Source organism: Gallus gallus, chromosome 7 (assembly GCF_016699485.2).
Source record: "Gallus gallus isolate bGalGal1 chromosome 7, bGalGal1.mat.broiler.GRCg7b, whole genome shotgun sequence".
Lineage (NCBI taxonomy): Eukaryota > Metazoa > Chordata > Aves > Galliformes > Phasianidae > Gallus > Gallus gallus.
In genome coordinates this window covers 11961921-11988741 of record NC_052538.1, presented here as the reverse complement: position 1 = coordinate 11988741, position 26821 = coordinate 11961921, and the positions used below count along the sequence as shown (strand labels likewise).

Here is a 26821-nt window from a genome sequence, read left to right as displayed (position 1 = left end):
TTAGCATACAGAGCAAACAATCTACTGCACTGGAATATTTGGAACATTACTCAGAAAGACAGAGGAATACCTTCTAGTGCTCTCAGAAAAAGGAGATACTGTATAGTTACTGTGTATGACAAGTCAACGGGAAACAGAACTATCAATTCATCGTGTGCTTCTTCAAAGTAAAGTGACAGTGATAAACAGAGGATATTTTAGGAAAACAGCTGAATTATCCAACCCCTTTATTCACTGGAGCAGAAGACCAGGATTTAAGGCACATTAGTCAGCATGCTACTGTACTGACCCTGCTTAGTGATGATTCTGACTTGAAGATATACCATAAGCTTTCTGAAGCCATGAGAGAAGACTTACTGGAAGATTATTCTCTTGGTCAGAATTAAGGTGACAAAAAAAAAAAAAAAAGGTTGATCATGTTGAACTCTGTCTAGTTCTAGTTCAGATTTAATACAGGTGGAGATAGCATGGAAGCTAGTCGTGAAACTGGGAAAGCTTGATGTGATGAGTTGATGTTTGTGGAGAGATACAAGCGTGTAAGATTGCTTTTCTTCTTAAAATTCCTGTCCTTGAAAGTTATACGCAGCTCAGGAGAAAATCCAGAAGCAAGCAGCTACCAGGATTGAACCCACCACTATATGATAGTTGCTCAAAATACAGTATGTTTCAGTATGGGACTTTTAAACAAAGCAGTTCTAGATTGTGGCTGTCACTAAACAGACGGTATGCAGATAAAACACAAATAGCTGAGCATATATGTGGTGCAAGGTTAAAACAATAACAAGCAGGTCAAATCACTGGAAATCACCTTGACACCAGGCCAAAAGCTTAGCTTGCGATGATATCAGAATGGGATAAAAAGAGGATGAACAGGCTTAGTAGCCAGCTTGTTGGAGTCAGCATATAGCATCTATACTTCCAATAGGAGAGCAGATGGTCGTATATTTAAGGAAGCACCAGATAGGGAATCAGGAGATCAGAGTTCTATTCCTGGCTCTGCAGCAGTGTTCCTATGTCACCTTGGGGACTCACATTTTTCCTCTTTTTCTTAATCTTTTAAGTAGTGGAAATAATATTTACTCATTGAAAAAGTGCTTTGAAGCTCTAGGAAGAATGTATGCAAGATCTGCAAAGCAAACTTGTTGGGAAGAAAGGACACCATATGATTTCACATAGCCATAAGCACATGACTTTTGCTCTTCTTAGAATGTCCCATGCCTTTTCATACAGTTTTCCAGAAGTGAGTAAATGGATTAATCTGCATTCCGCATTTGCTAGAAAGATAAACAGCTGCCAGTAAGAACCTGACCAAAGAAGAGACTTTATTACTGAGAGACATTATTTATGCCCAAGAGCGCAATAGGCTTGTCGATACTGTTTGTCCCAACATACTTCTACATTAGGGGCAGAATTAACATCTGTAATGGCGTTTATTCAGAATTTAGCTGTGCTTCTTGCAAGCTGAACATGAAGTACAAACTTATGTATCCTCTTCTAAGAAAAAATCTTGTGCCAAAGTCCTCCCCAAAAGTCTATTTTTTTAGAAACCAGTCAGTAATGTCCCTGATTATACAGGACTTTCATCTAAAGCCCATTAAAATCAACTAGACTTCAAAGGAATTTGAATCAAAGATCTAGCAAGCAACTGTCATTTATTCTGGATCCTATGCCCAATAAGCAAAATGACCCTATCTATCCTAATAACTATTTGGCGTCAGAGGAATAATGCTTTCACCATAGAACAAAGAGTTTCTTCTCTCAGAAAGAAGGTGTAAGCTTTGGGTTGAAGTTGAATTTCAGCACAATTGTGATCTGTGCCATTTTTTGTAAGAGAAAAAAAAACATCATCAAGCTTTTTTTTTTCCTCCTTTATGTCTCCATTTTTCTTGTTTCAAGATTCTGTGCCCCTGTTAAGGGTTTGAACCCCATTCAAAGACAGTTCTGGTAAAAGGGAACAAGCAACACCACAGAAAAATACTTCAAAACATTAGTCTACCTCATACAGCAACACTGAAGACAGAGGAAGTACAAGAAAGGGTTATCTGAGCAAAGGTCCTTACCATCAATATGGAACATGGTTTTCCTACATAAGTTTGTTTTTCTGATTCCTTCACAAATTAAGTTGCTTCTAACCTTTTTAGATAGATTTTTGCCAGTTTTTCTAGAAGACACTGTGGTTTGGGTAGCTGCATAGGAGGAAATATTCATTGTTTTCAGGATCAGGCAAGTTACGGTACAGGACAAAAAAAAACAAGTGAAAGATCTGGTATGAATAATGAAGAAAAGCATATTCTTTTCTTCCTTGCAGCCTGGTTTTGTGAGAACATGCTTCTGAGTTAAACTGATGACAGTCTTGGCAGTAATGTAAGAGGACTTCAGCTTGCTGAGAAGGATTTACCAGAACTGCTGAGGATACCATGATAACAGTTAAAGACAGCATATAAATACAGCATATGCACATGAACAAACGGACTGACTGGACTATCCTCACCCCAAATCCATGCGGTATTCTGTATTAAATGACAATGGGAAGGCTTTAATTCAAGAGAGAAGCTGAGTGAAGAAGTTTCTTTCTATAGAATTGTGCTATATGTCTAACTGTATTCTAGTAAGGAAGAAATTCAACGACTTACACTTGACATATGAACTGAACAAGAAATGAAGTATTTGAGACACTAAGCAACCCAACATTTTGAGTACATCAAAATACTTTTCATCAGTGTACATTTACATCAGTGTACATTTGGTAGTTGGTTTGAAACCGATCTGACCCAACAGAATGTAGTTTACATAACACTGGCATCCCTATCTTTCCCATTTAAAGGTGTGTTGGCTGTTTCTTTCATATCCTCTTTTTGGCTATTTGAGTGACCGAATTGCAGTTAGAAGGTCAAGAAAGCATTCCACAGAGACACAAGCACAGGAAGGAAGACAGCAAGGATGGGACTTACTTTATCAGTGCTCCCTGTAATTCTTACAAGCATCTCTTGGTCCTTATGTGGTTGCCAGGCCACTCTCCATCATATTTGAAAAGTTGTGGCTTCCAGTTGAACTCTCTAGTGACGAGAAAAAGGGAAACATCACTTCCATTTTTAAGAAAGGGAGAAAGAAAGACCTGGAGAACCACTGGCCAGTGAGCCTCAAATCTGTTCCCAGAAAGATCATGGAGCAGATCCTTCTCAAAGAAGGCACATGGAACACAAGGAGGTGCTCTGAGACTGCCAGCAAGCCTTCACCAAGGCAGAGTATACAGCCTTCGGCATGGGTCCACATCATATCCTTGTACCTAAGTTGGAGAGATATAGATTTGAAGGCTGGACTATTAGGTGGACACAGCATTGGTTGAATGGTCACAGCCAGAGGGTTGTGGTCAATGGCTCTATGTGCTGGTGGAGGCCTGTCACGAGTGGTGATCCCCAGGGATCTATCCTGCTCCTCAACATCTTTATCAAAGGCATAGACAGCGGGATCGAGTGTATCCCTGACAGATTTGCCGATGACACCAAGCTGAGTGCTGCAATTGACACAATAGAGGGAAGGGGCACCAGTCAGAGGGACATGGAAAAATGGGCCCACATGAATCTAATGATCAACAAATCCACTGCCAGGTGTTGCACTTGGGTCAGGGAAATCCCAGATATGTATCCAGACTTGAAGAAGAACTTGCTGAGAGCAGCCCAGCAGAGGAAATGCTTCACTGACAATGTTGCTATTCGTATATACTTGTAGTTCAGGGTGCAGAACACACAGCTTGCAGAACTAATAAAAAGTTCAACTACTACAAAGTGAAGTTAATGATTGAATAAGGGCAGGTCTGATTATATATGATAATTGTACAAACTGAGCATTCAGTCCAGGTCTATCTTCACCTACCCTGCATTCTCTGAACAAAGATGTTGCTTTTTCTTGGAATGGCTTTTTCTCTGGGAATTCTAATTCCTGGGAAATTCAGCTTGAAACTGCAATATGATGGGTGAGTGTGAAGGGGGTTGTGAATAATTGTGCATGTTCTAATATTCTCAACAACTGTGTAAAAATGACAATAGCAATTCTGAAGTGAAAAGATGGAGAGAGGGTTATTAATCCTTAAGTTCGTACGATCTGGAAAGAAAACAAAAAGTGAGAAATTAAGAAAGAGCATGTCAACATAAGCCAACAAAGACAACTGCAGGAGATGCAGAATGTCCCTGCAATACACCTCTTTATTTCCATTTGCTGAAAATCATTTGGCTGATCCTCTTAAAAAAAAAAAAAATTTGGAAGGAACATTTGAAATCAGATGCTGTGGGAATAAAATATCCTTTCTGAGTACAAAATGGTTGAGCAAAATTAGATCTACTAATAAAAGAAGTATGCGGTCGTGTGAAAAGATGGTGTTTCAAAAGCAGCTCAGATTCTGCAACCTTGTTGGAAATCTGTAGCAACAACAACAACAAGCTAATGAAACAGTCCAGACAACGCTCAAAGATGTTCACAAAATGAGGTTGTTGTTTTTTCTAATAGGCAAATGTTTTAGAAAAATATGCTACGATCTCCATTCTCAACTCTGCTTCCTAAGAAATGAGTGATATAAAAATTGTACTTTTGCCTATCTAAATAATTCTGCTCTGTTCAGCCTCCATTTTACATAGAATGATAAGTAACTCTCTGCCTTTACAGAGCCTTACACTTGTGGGTTGCAGGAGGGGCACAAACAAAGTATGGAGGCCATCTATCCACATATAACACTATAAATGGAATTTTATAAACTTAAATAAAGTAGCCCTGTGCTTAATACTTCTAGATTAATTATATCCCCTGGATAATCTTTAATTACTCAGAGGCTGTTGATCTCACTTGCCGGAATTTGATGGACGTAAGTGTTCATCTTTGTTTTTAATTGCTGCCCACATGTGGACTTGTTGAGTACTTGCACAGGATTTAAAATACGTTGAACAGAACAGTCAGTGTGGCTTTGAGTTCGCAGTACCTGCACAAAGATGAAACAACTGGTAAAGCCCAGCAGGGCTAACATTTTCATTGTCATTTGTTCTGTGCAACAACTTAAGTATCCAAAGCATCTGATCTATGAACACCCTAGGAAATGTCCAAAGAATGACCCTTTAATTTGATAAGAACGCTTAACAGTAGCATTAAAAAAGAAAAAAAAACTGTTGTTCTTGCATGGTCAAATGGGATGACTATGCACTTCTGCACTAAGAATCCCAGTCCACCATCATAAATAAGTGCGTGTTTTCTAATCTTAGTGTACTAAGAAAAATGATCTGTCTCCACACTGGCTATTGTAAAAGGTTTATCAGTAAATAAGAGCTAGCCATCTGGCAGCAATCTGACGGTCTGGCATTTCTTTCATTTGGTGTAATTAAGACATAATGTCAATGAGGATAGAAAGATATTACAGGATATTGTTTCCCTTCCTGACAAAGAGCAAAGCGAGCCCAGGCATTTAGAGAGAATAAACTGAACTACAGCTGAGATGTTTATTCTCCTAGTGAAGATGTTTATCCTCCATCTACAAGGTTCTACTGCAAAGATGTCACGGCTGTCGTATCAAATTGCTAGCAATGCAAACATGGTCATTTTGCCCCACAGATGAAGGTGCTATATGCTAACAGCATTTCCTGAACAAGTAGTTCAGTAGCTTGTTCTAAATATCAAGTTCTATGTCCATCCATAAAGGAGATATTCTGAAGAGACATAGAAAAAAATCCCCTCCCTCCTACTCTTCAGTGGATAATGCCCATGAGTTGTAAATTCTATTTGCATATATTCTAAGCTGATAATCGAATGTTTGCATATGGAAACGCAAGCAATAGCACTTGCAATTCAAATGATGGAAGTATATTATATTGATGATCATGATGATTGAGCACGGAAGGCTTGCAACAAAAGTTTCTGTCACAGGCTTTAAAAATGTAAAATGGTTGGGGTTTTTTTTGTACTTGTAAAGGCTCCAGAGCCTAACAAAGTCACTGAAGACAATCATGAAGCAGTGGTTACTGGTTATAACAAATAAGAGCACCTCTGAGTAATGCAGTCAACAAGATCTGCTCCTCATTAGAAACATCACATTTGCTATCTGGCCTGGAAAGTTGGTCTGAATAAACAGTGGAAAAAAAAATAGAGAAATAATTACAAACACTTTTTTTTTTTTTTTTAGGAGAGCATACAGATTTGTTTTCTGTGTTTTCAAACATTTTAATTTGCTCTTAAGCCTTCAGTAAATGCATGTTTCATGAAGCCTAATGAAAATATATTCCCAAATACCGGATTTGTACTTATTTTCTGGAAAAATAACATGACTAACCATGTACTATATATGTTTTGTTTTCTGCTATTTAAGTAAAATTATGTAATTCTGGAGACCACTCTATTCTCTGTTTGTGAAATAAACTGGCTGTTCTCATGGCAAGCAGTTCCTGAACATCTCAGTCAATTAGCAGCATTTGTGTATCATGGCTATTTAACTTTTTTGCATGCTAAAGTAGATCAGCAAAGCATAAAGCCTATTTGAAATAACTGAATAATTCCTGAGAAAGGGGGTTAAAAGAAAAAAAAAGTTTTTAATCAGTGGTCTTGCTTTGGCCTTGGTCCTGCAAAGGTAGAAATATGCACCAGGCTAATGTAAGCAATTAGCTTCAGTGAAGCTGATACGATGAATAGAGGAATCATAGAATCATGTGATTCTATGAATGTCACTGGAAAGGAAGCAGAATTAACCTAACACCCCAGCAACAGAAAACCCACTTCACATAGTCCTATTTGCAGCTAAAACATTCCAGGAATTCATCATTCAGACATACTTTTGTTAGAACACCACCCGGTTACGTGCTCTGTCTTTCCACATAATAAACTACCTCCTTCTGATGTATGGGATTCACGGATACTTTAACAGATACCGAAACTGATCTTGTTTCTCTTTTTAAATTTCCAGGGATCAGGTTTTACATATTGTGCCAGAAACACTTCAGCAAGTCCAGCATCTCCAGCATCTTTGCAGCACTTTACTGGTGAGTATGAATAACCAGGTATGCCCAAAAAAGCACTGGGAGGGTCTTGGCCTGTAAAACAGTTTTGCAAGTTTGGACAGGAGTGAAGGTGAAAAAACTTGAAAAAGCTTTATCTAAGATTATTTCATAAAGTAGGGCTGAATTATCCTTTGACTTCATGAAGGAATTTATGGGAATCTCTGAAGGTGTTGTTCCTTATCAATGGTGCCTGAGGCAATGAAAACACGAAGTCTGTGCAGCATGCTCTGTAAAGAGATGGTCTGAGAAGAGTCACGAGAAGAATTAGAAAACATTTTTTTCCTCTATTATGCAACTACTCTGTTTTATTCTCTCATTCTGAAAACAGAGCTTGAATTGTGCATTTCTTTTCTCTCCTATGCCCAGCTGGATTTGTGGAAGCCCCTGCTACCTGAAGACATCAGGGCTGGAGAAGACTTGCACATAAGGGTCCCAGCTCCTTTGGTGCAGGAGGTGAAGGACAGCTTAGATCAGCATACGATCTCTTACAAGTATGATCTCTCATTTCCTGATAGGAAAGGCTGACTCTAGCAGTCTTCATTGCCACCCCAGAAGGACCAAATCCTTCCCAAAAAACAGCCAGCAAATAATGATGATGATAGGACCCAAACTTTGTTCAGGTGTCTCCAACTCACCTCGACCTGCTCAACGCACAGCTTTAAAACCACATTCCCTTCATCCTATTTCTTCTTCTAACTAGCCTGGACTGAGAATTTGGAGCTGGGATCTGGGACAGTCCAGTCATTCCCTGTCATTCCATGCTGTTGCCTCCTCAGTGACAGAGTAGCTCTCAGATACACGACTCAGTTCTTCTATCTGAAGTCAAAGCTTTGTACAACCACTACTGATAGGAGTATGCTTTCTTCTTGGAAAGGATGGATACTGGGACACAGGGTCCCTCCCAGTTTTGGAGAGCTCAAAGGTTTACAGCAGAGAGGCAGTCTCCATAGCTCTCCATTTCCATTCCCTGCCTTTTGTTGCTTACTGGTTTAGAGAAGAGCCATTTCAAAGGGATATATTTAGGCAATTTCTTCAAAGCTGCAGTTTTCCTAACTGTTCCTCCTCTGCCTTCTGCCCAGGTGGATGCAAATTTCCTGGCACCACCTATTGCAACAGAAATCCTAGCCTGGACCAAAGGTCCCAGTGGCAGGTCCCCACTACACACAGAATTGAGATCAGTCACTTCTGCAAATGGCCCCCAGATGCTTTATCACACCTGCCCAGCAACATGTCCTTGCTAACAGCCATGCTTTTGCTTCCAAAAGAAAATCCAATTCAGATACAAAGAGCATTAAAAGGGAATAAATAAGATCTACTCCTCACAGTCTCATTCAGAACTAATTTTTTTCATGTAAACAGTATCCCATATAAACAATCCGGTAGTCATTCAGAACTGATAACTAGCAGCCTATGGACACAAACTTTCATTTACCAGTGTGAAAGGTAAGCTACTCACTTCAGAGTTGTTTAGGGTTAGAGCTGATCTTGATATCCTGACTAAGAAATTCTTTTTAGTAAGTGATGTCCTGACAACCAGGTAAGGAGAGATCAGAGGCGGCAGTCAGTATGAATGATCTAGTATCAGGCTTCAGTATTTAGGACCTAGATGACATTCTACAAGATAGTTAACTTCTTATTTATATCAAGATCCTTAATTTTCTAGTATTTCAGTTTAATCTACTAGAATTCTAAACACTAAATCAAATCAAACACCTTGATTTTTTGTGTACTGGGAGTTGGGATTGGAGCCAGAACTGTATTCACCTGGTGTAGAGTACTAAAGAAAAATCAGTAATTGAAAAGTCAAGCAGAAATTTGTCTTTGTACTGCAGGGTGGGGAGGGTAGGGGTGTTAGATAAGGAATAAGGCAATGCTATAGTTAAAGTTCCTGTAACAAAGTAGGAAAACATCTTTCAGAAGGTAGTTGACGTGCAAGGAAGGTAACGTGACAGTTAGATGAGTAATGATAGAGTCATAAATGACAAATTGTAATCAGGACATCAATATTCTAACTGTGTCAGACACTGAGATTTTTGTTCTCTAGAGCTTTGGTAAGGCATTTTGCACGTAGTTTCAGTTCACAGGAATTTGGGCTGCTAAATTTAAGTCTGAAGATTAGATGCAAACAAATATCGAGACCGAGAGAGAAAGTAAGCTGCAGCCACACTAAAAGGTTATATTTGCAGTTTACAGAAGTGCTGGTTGATGCTTGTGTCAGCAGAATAACCTATTTGCACTTTCAGTACCTGAAATCATGTTTAGGCTACCCTCGCAATTGTCTTATCACAAGCATGTGCAATAAGCACAACCTGTTCTCAGTGAGAAAGCAAAGTGTCTGATCCAAAGTCCTCTAGAGTTAAGGAAAAGGTCTTGTTGACTCCTTTGCTCAAGGAGTTAGCTCTATGCAACACATTTTTTTAGCTACAAATTAATTGAGAAATAAGAAAAGCTTTTTAAAGAAAAGGTTTTTGTTATGATTTTTGCAAAGCATAGTAAGTACATACATGAGGTTTTGCAAAGTGAAAACGTACCTACTACAATACAAGAAAATAACTAATCTTAACATTTTCCACACTGCCTTTCCCAAATAACAGTATTTTAAAGGTTTACCCATGAATAGAATTGGTAAAGGAAAGGAAGATCTTCAACTTTTTTTTGAAAAAAGTCAATCTTATAAAGTAATAATTTTAGCAGATACTTTTTTTTAAGTAAAAACCCAATAAAGACTTCTGTACTTTGAACTTTCTTTTACACGAAGGTAACCATTTTGCTGTTGGTGACGATTTTGCCAGGCAGCCCACAACATTAATAAATAAAAAGATTTAGACATTTAAGTAATGCAGTGCACATGCCATTATAGCTCTCCGGTAACTGTTAGCAATTGTTTTCTTCTTCATCTCTCCCTTTTGCCTCCCCTCAGAATCCTAATACATGACGTGCAGGAACTTGTGGATCAGAGCACACCAGAAACAAGCAGCCAGAAGCAGATTCCAGAAAGTTACAGCTATACCCAATATCATCCAATGGAAGAGGTAAAGAAGAAACTAAGTCAGTTTGTTCTTTGTTGCTATTTTATATATACAATGAAAGAAACTCTGTGCTTGCAAAAAGCTCTACTGAAGTCACCAAAGCTCTGTCTTTAAGGGTCTTTTCTGAAGGATCAGCACCAACTTCAGTACTTTGTCTAGAATTCTGGCCTGGCTGAATTGATCGTGTATTAGCCATTGATTTTGATCAACCATTCCATCAATGGTTGATCAAAATCAATTTTGCAATCATCAATTCCATCCTGAGCAACACCTAAATGCTCTGCGTGAAGCAACCATATTATTTTGCCAACAATATTCTGGGATTCAGTTAATTGGTTTCCTACATTTCTACGTTATTATGCCTTATCATAATCTTCAGTATTTATTCATTTAAGCCCTGGTATTATTTGGTGCTGAACCAAATGTGAAGTGCAATGAACATTTGTCTCTGGCATCCCAGTGAAGAAGAGAAGAGAGAAGAGAATAGCATCACGTGGGTAAAGGTGGACAAAGGAGAGCTCAGTGATATCCTTTCTGCTAGCTTTGTGATAAAAGCAAGAGAGCACAATCAATCCTCATTAATATTTTCTCAGGGCTACCCACTGAACTACCTTAAGACTCCTGCTGAACTAACACGTGGAAAATAAATTAATACAGAAAACGCTGTAATGCTGTTTTGGAGATTTGATGGTCTGGTTCCATACTCAGTGAAGACAACAAAAAGACACTGATAAATCTCACCTGACCTGCCCATTGCATCATGATCAGTGTTGTATTGCAGTGAACACCCAAGTGAGGGGGGGGCATGTTTTTGCTCACAGACAAGTAAAACTCCTTCAGTGAGAGTCAAGTGATAAAAGAGTTTGATATCACAGCTTAACTCCAAGGAAAACATTGTTTGCCTAAGCAAAAGAAAATGCTCTGATCTGGAAATGGAGGTGGGTAAGGGATGGAAACTCCGCTTTGCCCCAGGAGATCTCTGTGTCTATTTCAGATTTATACATGGATGGCTCAGATCCAGAAGAACAACAGTGAGCTGGTGACTCAGCACTACCTGGGGGAGACAGTTGAGAATCGAACAATCTATTACCTGCAAGTAAGAGAAGAATTATACTAAGATAAATAAAATGTAGCTTTACTTAAGTATAAAAGTAAATGAAAAATACAGGATTCAGATAATCTTTAAAATAATCCAAATCCCAGTTCTCTGAAATAGGTTATGGTTTTACTCCTCCACAGTAGAGTAAGCTTTCCAAACATTCATATACACTATCACTATAACCTTGTTATTGCTATTTTGTACTGAAAACCATCAATTTAACAGGAATCATATTTAGAAATATAAATCAGGCTGAAAATATCTTGAAAACAGCTACATGTGAGGATCAAGAGTTTTATTTTACTGTTTTTACTACTACTCACAGTATGTAACGTTTTGTCCAAAAGCATGCCATAATACTTCTACTGGAAACGAGCAAAAACTATGGTCTTAATAATTGGATGAGTTACTGTCTAATATGCTCCTATTACTGACTAAAATTAGATTCCTTGCCTTTTTGCGATCCCCCTTCTAAAAAAAGAATCTCAGTGTAAGAACAATAAGTCCTGTGAATGACTAAGATAAATGAAGAGAAGACTATTTTATTGAAACATCTACTCAACAAACTTTAAGACTCTCGCTCTGAGATACTTAAGATACAGAGTTATTAGGAAGGAGAGCTTGTCATAATGATGTCTGTAATAATTATTATCTTAGATAACTCAACAGTATATCAATGAACTTTTTTTTTCCCCTATATTAGGCTAGGCTATTTTATTGTAATATATATTTTCCAAGTGACCATTTTTACACTCTCTCAGATCAGTCAACCATCAGATAAAACCAAAAAGATTATTTGGATGGACTGTGGGATTCATGCCAGGGAGTGGATCTCACCAGCCTTCTGCCAGTGGTTTGTGAAAGAAGTGAGTCCTACCTTTACCACTTAAATAATAATAAAAAACTGCCAGGGATTGTTTTGGATATTTCAGTTCTTCCTCTATAGTGGCCCAAAGCATTATTCTTTTTCTGCTTAAATATGATTTTCAGCATTTCTAATTGTACAGAAACCTGTGGAGATCTAAGTTCAAACCACAGTTTGAGATGAGATATGGAACATCTGCTAGTGTACTGTTTCCTTCATCTGAACTGATTCCAAAGCCACCAAACTAGTCAACAATCTCTGAGTTTTCTACAGTGACCTTTTGATTTAGACTCTCTGCATCACAAAGTCACAGTCCTCGTGGAATTAAAAACAACCCTAAAGTGTGGTATAGCAATGTTCCCCATATACTAAAGGTGTCTGGCTCACAATGCCTAAGGTACCACACAGCTTTCATTCCTGCAGGGCCACATCCATATAAAATGCATTTAGACAATACAACTAGGGATCCGGTAGATCTTGGGTACCATAGTGATATCCAAGAGTGAGTGGTTCTTTGAAGATAGTTCTGAACTTGCTCTTTCCAGGTACTACCTCTAGGTTCTGTCTGATCCTTTACATTTTTTCCCCTTTTCAGATTCTGCAAAATTATGAATCTGACCCAAAGATAAGGAAGTTTCTTCAGAATATTGACCTCTACATTCTGCCAGTCCTCAACATTGATGGTTATATATATTCCTGGGAAACAGTAAGTAGTCAAAATCCAAAACTGGTCTGAAATGTAGATGTGTACAATGTGTTTAATTTTAGATACAGTCATAGCAATTATATTTAAACAGAGAACAGTGACAGGATCATTACACAAATTCTCTCACTGCAGAGGTTTTGTTCCTTCTGGTAAAACAGCAGTCGCTTGAGATCATAGGACTAAAAATTCCTAGCAGATGTCAAGAGCCTTGGGAAGATGGAAAGTCAAAACCATAGGAACCACTGCTTTCGGGATTCTGGGAATTGACTCACTTCCCTGCTAACAGCTTGAGGCTTGGAAGACAGAAGCATGTCTGGAGGGCTCAGCTGTGCTTTGCAAAATACCTCAACTAGCAGATGAGTCTAAGCACCTTTGCAGCATGGGGCAAGGAGGAGAGCTGGTCAGATATTAGGCAATCTGGTTCTGAAATACAGGTGTTCTCGTAAATAATCTTCATTTTCTTGTACCGAGAATAATGAAAAAAAATGCTGATCTTCAGCAACTCTCATTATGTTTCCAGGTACTCCAACCCAGGAAAAATATCTTTTAACACAGGACCTCAATGTGGCGCAAACAGTTCAGCTTACTACCACATGGACCCTGCTAGCTCCAGCATGCTTCCCAGCAAAGTTTGGAGCAATGCAGCCTGCCACACTCTGTACTTGGATACACTAGTAATTTGGTCAGGAGGATCAGACAGGCAGTGCAGGGAGTTCTCCAGGGAACCAGGTGTAGCACTGAGTACAAGTATAACAGAGAAGCAAAGAGCAGCAAGATCAGATGACAAAAAAGCATTTATCTTTTGCATCTGAACCAAATATACGTTCTCCTATCACCTCTTCTGGACACAGGCATATTCATATCTTTCTTGAAGGAGCAACACTCTGTAGAAACAGTTCAGTGCTACAGAAATGGCAAGTATGTTTGTTTTTGGAAAAGCCTCAGGAGGCTGAGGCTGATTTCAAGATGCATGAAGGTTTCTGGAAGATGACAGCATGGCTGTAGAAAATAGATTTTCTACAGCAAGTATAAAGTTTCACCATCCTTGAACACAGAGTCCCCCACAATATAAGAATTACTCAAAAAATGCAGAGGTCCAAAACAAAGGTGTCTGAACAGTATACCATCATTAGACCCTTTGGATTATTGAGTTAATACTTAGTTTATTTCTATTTAGGCTCGTCTGTGGAGGAAAAACCGTTCTCCGCATATGAATGGTACCTGCTATGGGACAGATCTGAACCGAAACTTTAATTCCTCCTGGGGCAGTAAGTTTCAAGTATTTCAGGTCAGCTACGTAAATGTAAAGCAAGAGTAATAGATAGTCTCTGAAATAAGATGAAGTCCAACACAGTAGAAATACTCATCCCTTTTTTTCATCAAGATAAATGTAAAAATAAAAACCTGGTTTGTAGAAATACCTTCATCAACTTTTGTCTGGCATCTCCTTTGGCAAGCAGATCACTGTTTACATAACTGTACCTCTAGTTCACTGCAGGTGAAAGCACCACCAGTGTTAGCAGCCAGGCAGCTAACAGCCAGTATTTGTGCATGCCTCCAGACTGGACAAGATAGTTCACAAGTTCCAAATTATGTTTGCTATCAAGAGAGGAAAGGGTTACACCCCCCACCCCTCTAGCTCCCTGCCCCCCCCCCCCCCCCCCCCCCCCCCCCCCCCCCCCCCCCTCCTCCACCCACACTTTAACACTCCAAGGTAAACTTTCTCTCTGAACTGGGGTTTATATGCCTCTAATTTGGTCCACTTTTTATATTCTTCTTCAGCTCTCGGTGTTTCTTATAACTGCAGCAGTGAGATCTTCTGTGGGACTGGACCAGAATCGGAACCTGAGACAAGAGCTGTGGTACAGCTCATTGAAAGGAAAAAGAGTGACATTTTGTGCTACTTAACAATTCACTCCTATGGACAGTACATCCTCACTCCATATGGCTCCACAACTGAACCTCCAAGTAACAATGAAGAACTGGTAGGGCAAACCATTCATCTTCTACACTAGTAGAAGAACTAGTAGAGGCAGTTGCACACAGCAAAACTCTATTTGCCCTGTTGCATTTTCTTAAAAGAAAACTTCATTTGAGGAATACCTGAGGGTTTTAGCATGTTCATTTACCTTGTGTAGGGTTCTGGTTTTTTCATCTTTCTTGGCTGCCTGTTGTATGTCTGGTATCAGAAAGGTTTCTTTGCCTCAGAATGAATCCAGTGAATCCTAATCCTTCATCTTAAATTCAGAGAAATTAATTGTTACAGCTAGTGTTATTCCTGTGCAAGGTAAGTAAAGAACATCAGGCTCTGCTTGCAATCAAATGCTGCGTGCAAGAATGTGTTTGTATTTTAGGATGCTGGTAGACTATGTGCACACAGTTGTGTCCAGAAGGGATACTCCAAATGCATTCAATAGAATGGGAGCAAAACAGGCACCTACGTTTTGGTTACTTCTCCACCTCAATTTGAGTGTTTTAAGTTCAATAAAATGAGTATTCACGAATATTCCCGTAGCTGTTGCACTAGTGAAGAGCATGATGGCTCAACTAGGGCTCAAACTTCACAAGAGAGACTAAACAAATCATTCAGTCCATCTATTGTTTAGCTTTGAAAGACGGTGAGACACAATCTATGGCAATAGAAGTGTAAGAGATCATTACTGCTGCAAGCAGTATCCATATGCTATATAGCATAGATTCTAGTTCTCCAAAATGCAGTTCTCTTGCACTAGAGCAAAACAAATACCTTCTCCATCTTACAGCTGTCATTTTTGTTTTAAATGAATTTTATGTTCAAAAACAAGGAAGAACATTTCATCTAAGAAACACATTTGTGAAGGGTTTCTTTAACATCTTGAACTAATACTAATAAAACTTGAAGCTGATTACATGTAAACTTGAAGATGGAAAAAAATTGGCAGAGAATAATTGCCAGATTTACTGGTATTGGAGAAAACAACGTTCATATATTTTCACTTTCTAGATGCGTGTTGCGCAGACAGCAGCAGCTGCTCTGACAGAAAAGTATGGGACCAGTTATGAAGTGGGACCAACCTCTTTGATTTTATGTAAGTTTGTTTTTCCCTTTGATTGCCCTGTTTTTCAAAGAGAGAGTCACTCTTGTGTCACAGGCATCAATAAGTGCTGTTTTGCTGATTTTCCTCTTTGAGTAATATTTAATGGGTTGGTTCAGTGAAATCGCAAAGGAGCAGTCATTTGAATACAAGATAACATTGTACGTTAAAGCTGACTGCAGGAAGGAAGGAAGGAAGCATTGATCAGAAGCCAGTTCTTACATGAATTCCTCACAGATACATCACAAGGGATAGAAAGAGATTGGTGATAGATCATTCTGACCCTGCTGAAGTCAGCAGCAGAACTCTTATTTGTCTTCACTGAAGTCAAGCAAAAATTAAAATCCCAATCAGGTCTACACTCACTCCACCAAATATTAGCACATTGCAGCTGCTTGCAGTTCTGTGTGGAATATGTTGGCTTCAGCCTCATTATAACAACAGGATGGACATATTATGAATGCACCTTCAAAGGTGATATTAGCTGATAGTATTAACACTAAGGACCCAAGGGCCCTAGAGACTGCCTGGTAAAAAGAATCTTTTCACCAAAACAGTAAGTAGCTGGCTCTGGTGCCCACATTTTGCATATTCACAATGTCTGTCTATGGCAGTCCCCTAGACACACAAGTCACCTTCGGCACGAGCAACGTGCTGTAAACATTGTCCATGCCTAAGCCTGCATTTTACCAGGGTTTCTACTTATAGTGAGTAAGAGAAAAGACCCATGAGGCAGATGAACAATGATAGCCAGAAGCAAAGTTATGCAAAATGTGTATATAGACAAATAAGTGCCAAACAGTGCCGATGTAGGAAATAAAGTATCAGCACAGAAGAACAGCCAATTCACCTTGTATCTAACGCTAATCACAGCAAAATGCTATAAACACAATCCATGGAACTCCTGTTATTTTACAGTAGCATCTTATGGAAAGCTGTTTCACTTAGGAAACTTCATGCAAGACTTTTAGGATAATTAAGAATGTCATCTCCTAGAAACACTGCTTTCCATGTCACAGTGATGTATGATTACTGCTTACTTCAGGGATTCTGATATGACCTTGCATTAACTACAGCAAGAAGTATTTTCAAAGAACGGTGCTTAGTACTTACATCTCCCTTCTGTTTTTAAATTCACAGACAGTAACTCAGGCTCCTCACGCGACTGGGCTCGTATGATTGGCATTCCTTTCTCCTATACATTTGAACTACGAGACAAGGGTACTTATGGATTTGTTTTACCTGCTGACCAGATCCAGCCCACATGTGAAGAGACCATGTTGGCTGTGACAGCTATTATAGACTATGTTGATCAGAAGTACTTCCCAGGTGGGGCTACGATGTTGACCTCAGGTAGCTTGGGCCTGAGCCTTTGCCTGACTGCTGTACTTACGTTGATTGTTACTTAAAAACACCTTAGAAAGACCAGCAAGGCATAATATCCCTTTGAAATGACAGAAGAACATTAGCAGAACTAAATGTCAAGTATCTCAATAAAAGCTCATCCCAGAAAATACAAGCATCCACTTGTGTTTTTAATAGCTATGTTTTAGGGAAGGAGGAAAGGATGAAGAGCTGTGGCAATTTCCCAAGCTTCATTTGCTAGCTCTATAAGAAGCCAGCCTGAGTACAGACAGAAACAGAGCATCATTACCTTTAGTTCTTGAACATGTGTTCAGGGGCCAACTCAGACCTACATGACCTTTCTGTCAGCCACAGTCCTGCCCTATCCAGTTCTCCCCACCTTCTAATCCTGCTGACATTACCAGGATGCCTGTGAGCCTTAAATATCCCCAGTTCTCACTACAGAAAATTGGACAGCTTCTTTGACACTCTCCTTCCTTAAGCTAACACATCAGAACTTATAAGAAAATACAGTTTTAGAAGGCAGAGAGCAATTGTAATCAGGCAGCCATCACGAGCAGCCAGAAACAAGCTGAAGAGTTGAGATGGCGTGTGGGGAAAGACAAGACATGTGGCCCTGTCACTTAGAACTAGTCAAATAAGACAGAAACTACCTGAATACTTCATGAATACAGAGCAGAAGGGAAGAGAAAGATGAAGATGAGGTGTCATTTCTACATCACAGAACAGATTAGAAAGTGATTTATTTGCATCCTCAACTGCTAGAAGCTCAGAGCTCTAGAAAACAGGAACCATTGTAGCCAGTTGAACTGGGAACCAACAACATCCTGAGCTGCTTGAAAGAAAATAAGAAGCTTCATTACTGCGACAGCCAACTGCAGAGGGTTCAGGGCATTCAGTAAAAATAGAGAGAACCTATTCTAAACCTATGTTGTCTGCTTTTGAATCTAGGAGCTCTACATCCCCAAAATACATTCCCAAATAAAATTATCTGTAATAGTCAAGCCTTATTTATTTGGATAGAAAATGAAGAGTTCAGAAAAAAGCGTATACAAGGTCCAATTTTTTTTATTTTTATTTTTTTAATTTTTTTTAGCAAATTTCAAGTTTCCACATGAAAATTCAGTGTGCTGGTTAGGGATTTTCAGCAAAGTCTTTCCAACTTAGAAGTAGATAATGTCTAGTTTGTATATATATATATATATTTTTTTTTTTTAATGACTACTTGAAAGCTAGTGTTGGCAAATATATATCCTAAAGCTTCTGATACAAAAGTCACAGATAAACAACATGGAGAGGGCTATAATATTGCTGACCTCAAGTTATAAAACACAGAGAGACTATGACTTGACTAAGGTCTCACACATAGTATGCAGCATAACCTAGAACATTCTTTCCTCCAGTTCCCTTGCAAAGCCAGCAAGAGAAAAACGCCTAACACTTAACCATAATACCCTTAAAAATATGAAAAACAAAACCTTGCAATCATTTTTCCAAAGCACAACTTACTGACATTTTTTTCTCTGGATGTTTAGTTGTCAAATCTTTGCTCCTGTCATTGTCCGTAGATTATTACCAATCAGTGTAGCTAAATCTGTCTAACTCCTGCAGGTTCCCCAGAGTATAGTCCTTCCAGACCAACTACTCATTTACAGTAAGACCCGTCTGTTGCTGAGCTCCGTAACAGGTGTCACTAATTAGCACTTTTCCCCACAGGAGCATCAGTCCCCAGACGTATGTTTAGTTTAGGATGTGACTTGTAAGCCTTTACATTTATGCTTTTATATTGTGTCTTTCAAACTGTAAGAAACAAGACAAACCCATCTGGTCCATCACTACACGCTGTCTTCAAGCAAATAAGTTTTGATGTCTAGTGTTTTGTAGCCTTTTGCTGACAAAAGGCAGTGAAGCTCTTTAGTCTCACCAGGCATGCTGTCAGCACCAGAAGGCAATGCCCTCTGTGGACCAACGCCCACACATTCGCCTTGACAAAGCCAACCCAAGCCTGGGCTGCCACCAAACACTTTCCAGAACTAGCCCATGATGGCACTGGAACAAAACCACTGCTGGCCAGGGCCACATCACTGCATTCAGTCTTTGCATAGCCTGAACTCCTCAAGATAGAGGAAGGGAGTTGGTTTTGCTGATCCTGGGTATTTTCTGATAAAACTGTTCGCAACTGTAAAATGCAACCAAATGTGTCCCAAGACTAATTAGCAGATTTCTATGGAGTGGTTTAGTCCCTTATTAGCTCCCCTTGTTGGAATAACGACAAGCAGGTGGGGAAAGAGGCACCTGCACATGACCTCCAGGCAGGGGCTGAAGGGATTCCCAGCACTTGAGAACTTTCTCCAGAAGGAGAGAGAAAAAATTTTACCAGAAAAAAAAATATATATATATATTTAGCAATAATCATTATCTAGAAGGATGTTCGTTACTGTCAACACACTGATCATCCCTGGGCATACAACTCCTTGGATATGTCAGCAATGACTCACTCAGTTTGCATAGTAAAACCACAAAAGAAGGTGTGGAAGTAATACCTTGCCTTCACTGCCACTGCAGCACAGATACACTTACAATGAGTACTTAGTCCCCTTTTAGGAACCACTGTTGCACAAGCAAGTTATAACAACTAAAAGGCCGAGGCTGCAGCAAATGGGTTTTCATAAACATTACACTGGCTCGATATTTCACACCCTCCCAGTTTGCTGACATCTCTGTATTCCTTTTGTGCTTGTAGAAGGGCGATATGGATGGCTGACAAATGTCTGCAGAGAGAGTATATTTTGTCAATCGCATTTTGCAAGGAAAAACTTTAAAGAAAAACAAACTACGAATGTCTACTGAAACACCATTTACTTCATGAATCCACTGCCTGGCTTTGTCACCCCCCATTCCTTTATTGCCTCGACTCCTTGGTTTCATTTTATCATGAAGTATAGAAAGAGCCACATACTAATTTCTTAGCAGAACAACAGTCTTAACCTACAGAGGTAATTATATGTCTTCTGCTTTAACTCATGTGTAAATACACCAGAACTTATCATACAAAACTGATTATTTTATTGATTGTTATTTCTCCCTAGTAAAGACCCACGACCCTTCTCTTTCTCCCTCATAGTTAAACACCCAGCTCATGCTTGCTTTACTGATATAACTGGTATTGAGAAGGATTAATTACTCTTGGTCATTCTGGTTATTGAATAAAAACAAGGGCATCCTAGTTTTGAGTAACAGTATTCTATATTATCCTTATTAATATTTCTTCCTTAATATAGAAATAAAGTTTGAAGAAAGGGCCATCAGTGATCTCATTCAATTTCAGGCAAGGAGCTCCTCTCTCTGTTAATTCCTCCTACACGCTATGTTAATTTGATACAGTCCTCAGGCTCCTAACAAGTTAGCAATGCCGTCCTCATTAAGGAAAGATATCACAAGGGAACTACACTATTAAATGAAAGCATGTAGCCTCATTTCTTAGCACTTCACATAATGAAGGATCAAAAACCTGCAGTTTTGAAGGGAGTGCGAAAACACCTCTTTCTTGTGGTGGGGGGGGGGGGGGGGGGAGGGGGGGGAATGGTTATTTCCTGGTTGTTATTTTCTGATAAACTGCTTACATGCCAGAAGTTTACTCAAATGCTATTCTTTGGTGCAAGTTCTATTTCAAGTGAAAGACAGAGGCTGGGTCTAAACAAAGCTCTCAGACTTGAGAGTATACAGTAGATCAAAACTGGAAACAATCTTAGCAGGTACAGACTCAGAAAGGCAGAAAGATAGCTTCAGTGTGTCCCATTACTGTAGATGGGAATGTACTGATATTCAAGAACAGAAGATTTAACCATTTGTGTCTCAAATCTCTGTAGCCAGAACTCTTATTCAAAGTAGACTGCGACCAGCTTCAGATGGGGCAGTCAGGTTTCAATTGGAAACCAAAGCGTCCTGGAACTGGTCTTGGGTTCTCTCCAACAGCATTCCATAAGTATTCATGGTCCTGATATGCTTTGTCTCATTCCCTGCACAATTATTTATTCATTATTATCTAGATCTTGGTTTTCTTAACTAGATGAGGTTTTCAGCTAAACCGTACACACACACACAAAAAAAAAATACAGCAGAGCCCTTTGCTTTGATGACAAGCCATACACATGACTTCCTTCTACATAAATGGCTGACCAAGGCTGCATCCCCCCCTCCACCTACCACTAAGCTGGAAGGCAATTAAAAACAAAGATAAGGTAATAAAGATAAAAATAATTCTAAGGTTCAAATGATTGGGTATTAGAATTACCAAACTCAAAAATATTTTTAATGCATTTTGTATTTCCTGTATCTTCCTTCCAAGGAATCTAGATGATCCTTGTTGGTATGAAATATAAAAGAATAATTTGATCACAACTTGTCATCACTTGCATCTGCCTGCCAAATCGCACAGTATCTGCCTATGAGCACAGCAGACATTCATAAAAGCAGCTTCTTTCAGAAAGCTGGCAAGAAGTATGGTTGTGCTATATAACCTGTGGCAAGCAAGAGGAACAAATGTAGTTTCATGCTCTCAGCTTTTGATTCTCCTCAGTGTATTGAGCACAAGGTACACATCACAGCCACCCTCTGTTATGGAAGAAGGCCTCAAATGAAGGCAATATAAGGAAGAGAGTGGATTAGGATCGCATAGCACTGACTGCAGTTGAAAATGCCTAGATAAGAGAGAACATTTGCAAAATGATGGAAATTTATTGTGCTGTCAAAGGCTTCAGTAGGGGGAAAGAAGCAGCGGGTAGGTCACAAATGGATTAGCTTCTTCATTCCTAGATTTAGTTTCTTCTGCACAAGTCTTGGAAAGCAACAGACCCTGTCTTGAAAATACAAACTCTCCCTGTTCTTAAATACCCATACAGCTTTGCCTGGAGGAGAATCGAGGAGGAAAAGGATTGCCAATGAACACTATTTAGTTCTGGCTAGTGAGGCACAGAGCAGGAGGAGTTAAACCAGTGAGGAAGATTTGGAATAGAAATGTAACCAGGTTCCAAGAAACACGCATGTAGGCAGCATACTCTGATAACCAGGTAAAAGTGTACTCCCCTAGATCACATAACACAAGCTTCTTTCCTGAGACCACAGTACAGGTGTTTTATCAGTTACTGATAGAGCCAGGGTAGGACAGTTGCTACAATCAATAGGTGACAGCAAGATTCCCTATCCACTGCTGTCATCTGACAAAAAAAAAAGAAGTCCATATATCATGTTCTATTTTCTAACCACAAAACAGAGGAATGAGTCAACGACAAAGGCTGGTTTACTGCAAATTCTCACTTCAGTCACTCTTTCTGTATATTCCTTAGATTTGCATGTTGCAATTTTTTTCCCAGGCTATCTCAGCTAGATACAAAAGGGTATTTTTTTTTTTTTTTTTTTTAAAGCTTTAACTTCTACTTGAAAAGTGAATCTTGCTTGGAATAAACAAGATCCTTGTGGCCAAACACAGGTGATACGGGAACTGTTTCTGAATTTGCCTTTTGCTTCATCAGTCACCTGTGACACTGACCCAAACCAAATGGGGTTTCTTTGAAAACACAGAAATCATTGCCTAGAGACAGAAGAGTTTGCTAGGAAATACTGTAAGAGAGTCATTCTTGGGGTAAAAAAGAAAACCCTCCCACAAAAGAATGCAATTCCATTGGGAAAATGATTACATAAGAGTCCCACAATCAAAATGCCTTTCTTGACATTACTCCCAACCTAGAGGCAGGTATCAAGCTACTTAGTAATCTATCCAACTGCCTTCTGCCTGCTACTTAAATAATCCCATTACTTTGATAAGCTTGCTAGAGCCTGCAATCCCAACACATTATCTGGGGATATTCTTAGCATCTGAGCAACTGGGAATCAATAATAGTTTTAGGTAGGGGCAAGAAGGGGAACAAGGGTTAATAGCAATTACTCATGAAAAGTGATCTAAATTACTTTTAAAATTTAATTTGGTATGCCAAATTTAAAGGATTCTTGAATACTAAGGTCACGGCAATCATGCTGATCCTATGTCTTATTGAGTAGAACCAGAGCATTACTCATTTTTTGCGACCCTGAGTTATCAAGGACATGCTAGGCAAGCAGCCAAGGTAATACATGCTCAATAATAATAATCTACATTTAAAAGTAACATGATGGCTATTACATGATGACTGTACTGATTGGAGGAAGGTTAGATCTCCAGCTCTGGTAACTGCTTGACTTAGTACTTGCTTTAGCTCATGAGAAACACTAAAATAAAACATGCATCTTAGAAGCAGGAGAGAATTCAAGCAACATAAGCAGCAAAGAAATGAGAAGGGGCAGCAGAATGATGGAGGCTGATATGCTCTGAATACAAGAGCAGTTTGGACATTTTTATTTATTTTAAAAGGCAGTGAAATTTCTGTGGCTCCATCTTCTCAGAGGACTATCATTGTGTGTGCCAGGAAAAGAGATCAAGATATTGATAAGAATCCTGCTCTTCTTAGGGGATGTGGAAATGCATAGAGTCGAAGAAGTTAGAAGTAACAAAAAAAATAAAAAAAGAGGCCAATGAAAAACTGCCCGTCTTCTAAGATTGCCCTCTGGGAGAGCAGGCTCTCTCGTTCAGCCACTAGTCTCAAGCTCTCCTCCTCCATTCTTCTCCATTTTCATTGGAAAAGAGCAGGTTCCAGGAATTGTCGCTTCCTTTAGGAAGTACGGATAAAGTGGTCCTGAAGTGCTTCTTTCCAGCTATAACGTGTGTTTTGTCCAGGTTACCAGGAATCCGATGTTACCTACTGTATACTTGCTCTACAAAATCAACAAGAGATTGAGCTCTTTGACTACCTTCCAAGGAAGTACCAGGAACTCCAACCTATTACAGATGTTGTCCGTAACTTGTCTACATCTATTCCATGCTCAGGAACACTCACATACAGCAGGCTGTTCAGTCCCACTCATCTAGCTGGGTTTGATTCTACAGGTCTGTGCTAGGTGAAGGTCCTTTCAGAGAAGCTATATTGATGCAAAAATGGTCAAGGTAACCAAAAGATTAAGCTGTTTATTTTCTGAATAGACTAAAATAGCACTTCCCCGTACCACAAGTTTTCAGAGACACAGCCCTTTTCCACACCTCCTTGGCAATTAAGGACAATGAAGCTTGCTGGAGAACTTTTCTGGAGTTCCACATTTTTGTACAGTAAAAATATCTTTTGTGTGACTATAGTACCTCATCTGGTACTGCTTCGAGCGAGGCCAACACATGCCTATCAGAAGTCTTACTCTTAATGGCAAGAGGAACTACTTAAAATTTCTGTGAACCGAGGGGAAAGCAAAACAGCCTGCATGAGGATACCTGAAAGATGAGCTGCAGAAAACAGAACAGACCAAGACCTTTTGAGCCTTGGTTGGCAACCTGCTCAATAGACCACAACATTCAAATGATACCACCAAGGCTTATAATGAAAAATGGTTTCAAATAAGAAGTTCCTAAACATAAGACCACTTTAAAAACACTTGGCATTCTAGAACTAATCAGCATTTTTGGTCTATAGCATTTGTCTTACGTACTATTTAAAGTAATATAGTTCTGACCTCACGTTTTGCTTTTCTAGAGAAAAATCATGAAATGCACTTGCAAGTATCATGAACAGGTGTTCTACTAAAATATAAGCTGCTTTAAGGTCATCTTTTTTTGTCAGAGGCTTTGATTTTTAAGTACAGTAGGTTTTACAAAAAAAAAAAAGTGATATTCTGCTACTCTACCCCATTTCTTCTTCAGCTTCAAAACAGAGACACTTTAGATAAACCTAGAAGGAACATTAATATGATGATGAGCCAGCAAAAATCTGCAGCAAGCCAGTGAGACATTCTGGCCCCACAGAAAATGAGTCTCTGAGGGCTCTTTACTAAAGAAGAGCAACATTTCCCAAACATAAGAGTGGAAACAGAAGCTGCTTAATTTGAAATCATCCTCTCTGTGGAACAGTCATTTTTTCTAGAGAAAAGGAAGAGAATCTGCAAAACCACAATGTACCTAAGATATATATGTATATTTTGTTTGATGTATTGTACTTAGGAGAAAAGACAGTTCAATTTAATAGGCAATGTTAAACTTGCTGTACAGACAATTCCAAATTTAAGCTTGAAATTAGTCCAGCACAACAGCAATGCCTCAGAAATTTCTAAGGTTTCTGTCACTATAGTAGCTAAATGGCAATGGCTTAGTTCTGCACTCACTGGAATCCATAGCAGAACTTCTGCCCTTAGCAATGCTGCATCTGACTCTGTAAATCTCAACATTTGCCCAATTTCTAAAACCTTCTTACCCAGTTTCTCACGGTAGCTTAGTCTGGGAATTCTGTGGAGGCCATTCATTTGAAAGATGTCAGAGAGATTTCTTTCATTCAGCAACAAATTCCTGACTGATTAAAAGACCTACATTGACAGTCCAATAGAAAGCCTTGCCATCTACTACTTGGGCAGTCTGCACTGCTGCCAGCATGTGCCAGTTGAGAAAACAAGAAGCAGTGGGGGAGGTGACCCAGGAGTCAGACAAATCCCCTGGAAGCTTCCAAGCAGTTTAAAATAGAAGGGAGTTATTAAATGCAGTCTCTCACAGCCAATGAGGTCAATTAAACATTATCCCAAAACATTTCTACCACAATGTTTTGTCATTGATCGTGGTAAAGATACTAGGTTTCAGGTTTTATTGGGTTAGAGTAGGTTCAGCATCATATTAGGTAACATGCTGGAGTAACTCCTTAAAAAAAAAAAAAAAAAAGAAAATACCCATAGTCACCAGCTCCGTGGCATAAAGACGTCTCCAAAAACCCATATCCATTGACAAAAAGACTTGGGCTCTAATCTTGTCGTGTTTTTATCTTCTTTTCTGGTAGAACTATGGCCTAAGAGAATACGCTGTCTATCTCTTCACCTCTCCTTAATAATTCTTGAACCTGTTTAGCTACCTCCTGCCAAACAGAGAATGGGAGAAAGGTCACAAGAGCCAGAAGTTCCTACAAGCCCAACAAACAAAAAAAGTGGTTACATAGCATACAGAAGCCCATGTAGGCACCTTTAAGAGGAAAAAGGGCATGCGATGAGGTCAGTAATTAGGTCTTTGTAAGAAGAGCTAAGGGAACAGACTCTCTAAGAGGAGAACAGAAGTAATTCAGGGAGTTTTTTTGGTATGCACGATAGAAATTGAGAAGCGAGTAACAGACTTGTGCGGGTAGGAACACAATTTCAGAGAAACCTAGTCTTTGTTAGCTTTGCTGCTTGGCTGTCTCATCATTTTCCGTGAAAATTACAAAAGTTATTAGATAAAGCAGACTCAACTGCATTACCAATAGCATTGGTCCTTGGAAGCAGTGAAATTGCTTCTAAGAAGTTCTTTACAATACCAGGCAAAGCACCATCAGAAATACCAAAAAAATCTCATATGGAAAAATTCTGACTCACTTGACTGACAGTAGGATCTCCGTCTGTAGAGCATTCCACACCAGGAAGCAACCTTCATCCAGGAGGCTTTCACACTGCAGAGACTAGCCCTTAAATGAGCCCAGGGTGAGGTGGACCCATGATCCACTACTTCTGGTCATGGGGGAAGCACAGGTGAATTGCTTGTACTTGTGCTTCCTGGGCCAGCCCCCTTCAC

At 39.3% G+C, this 26821-nt stretch overlaps 1 protein-coding gene across 1 annotated transcript; it reads left to right on the top strand.

The window, feature by feature from the left end:
• Positions 1 to 3850: 3850 nt before the first annotated feature.
• CPO (carboxypeptidase O) lies at positions 3851 to 17315 on the top strand. The gene is made up of 11 exons (XM_421950.8): positions 3851 to 3973; positions 6935 to 7010; positions 7395 to 7519; positions 9949 to 10060; positions 11052 to 11153; positions 11918 to 12022; positions 12617 to 12727; positions 13905 to 13995; positions 14510 to 14712; positions 15711 to 15795; positions 16942 to 17315. Exons 1-11 carry the CDS (start codon positions 3894 to 3896, stop codon positions 17208 to 17210), a joined length of 1359 nt encoding a protein of 452 aa, XP_421950.4. The 5' UTR covers positions 3851 to 3893; the 3' UTR covers positions 17211 to 17315.
• The last annotated feature ends 9506 nt before the right edge of the window (positions 17316 to 26821 follow it).

Coding starts and splice junctions, on each gene's coding strand:
- CPO (XM_421950.8), top strand. CDS start 3,894: ATGTTGCTTTTTCTTGGAATGGCTTTTTCTCTGGGAATTCTAATTCCT. Junction 11,154..11,917: donor GAACAATCTATTACCTGCAA/GTAAGAGAAGAA, acceptor ACACTCTCTCAG/ATCAGTCAACCATCAGATAA. Junction 13,996..14,509: donor CTTTAATTCCTCCTGGGGCA/GTAAGTTTCAAG, acceptor ATTCTTCTTCAG/CTCTCGGTGTTTCTTATAAC.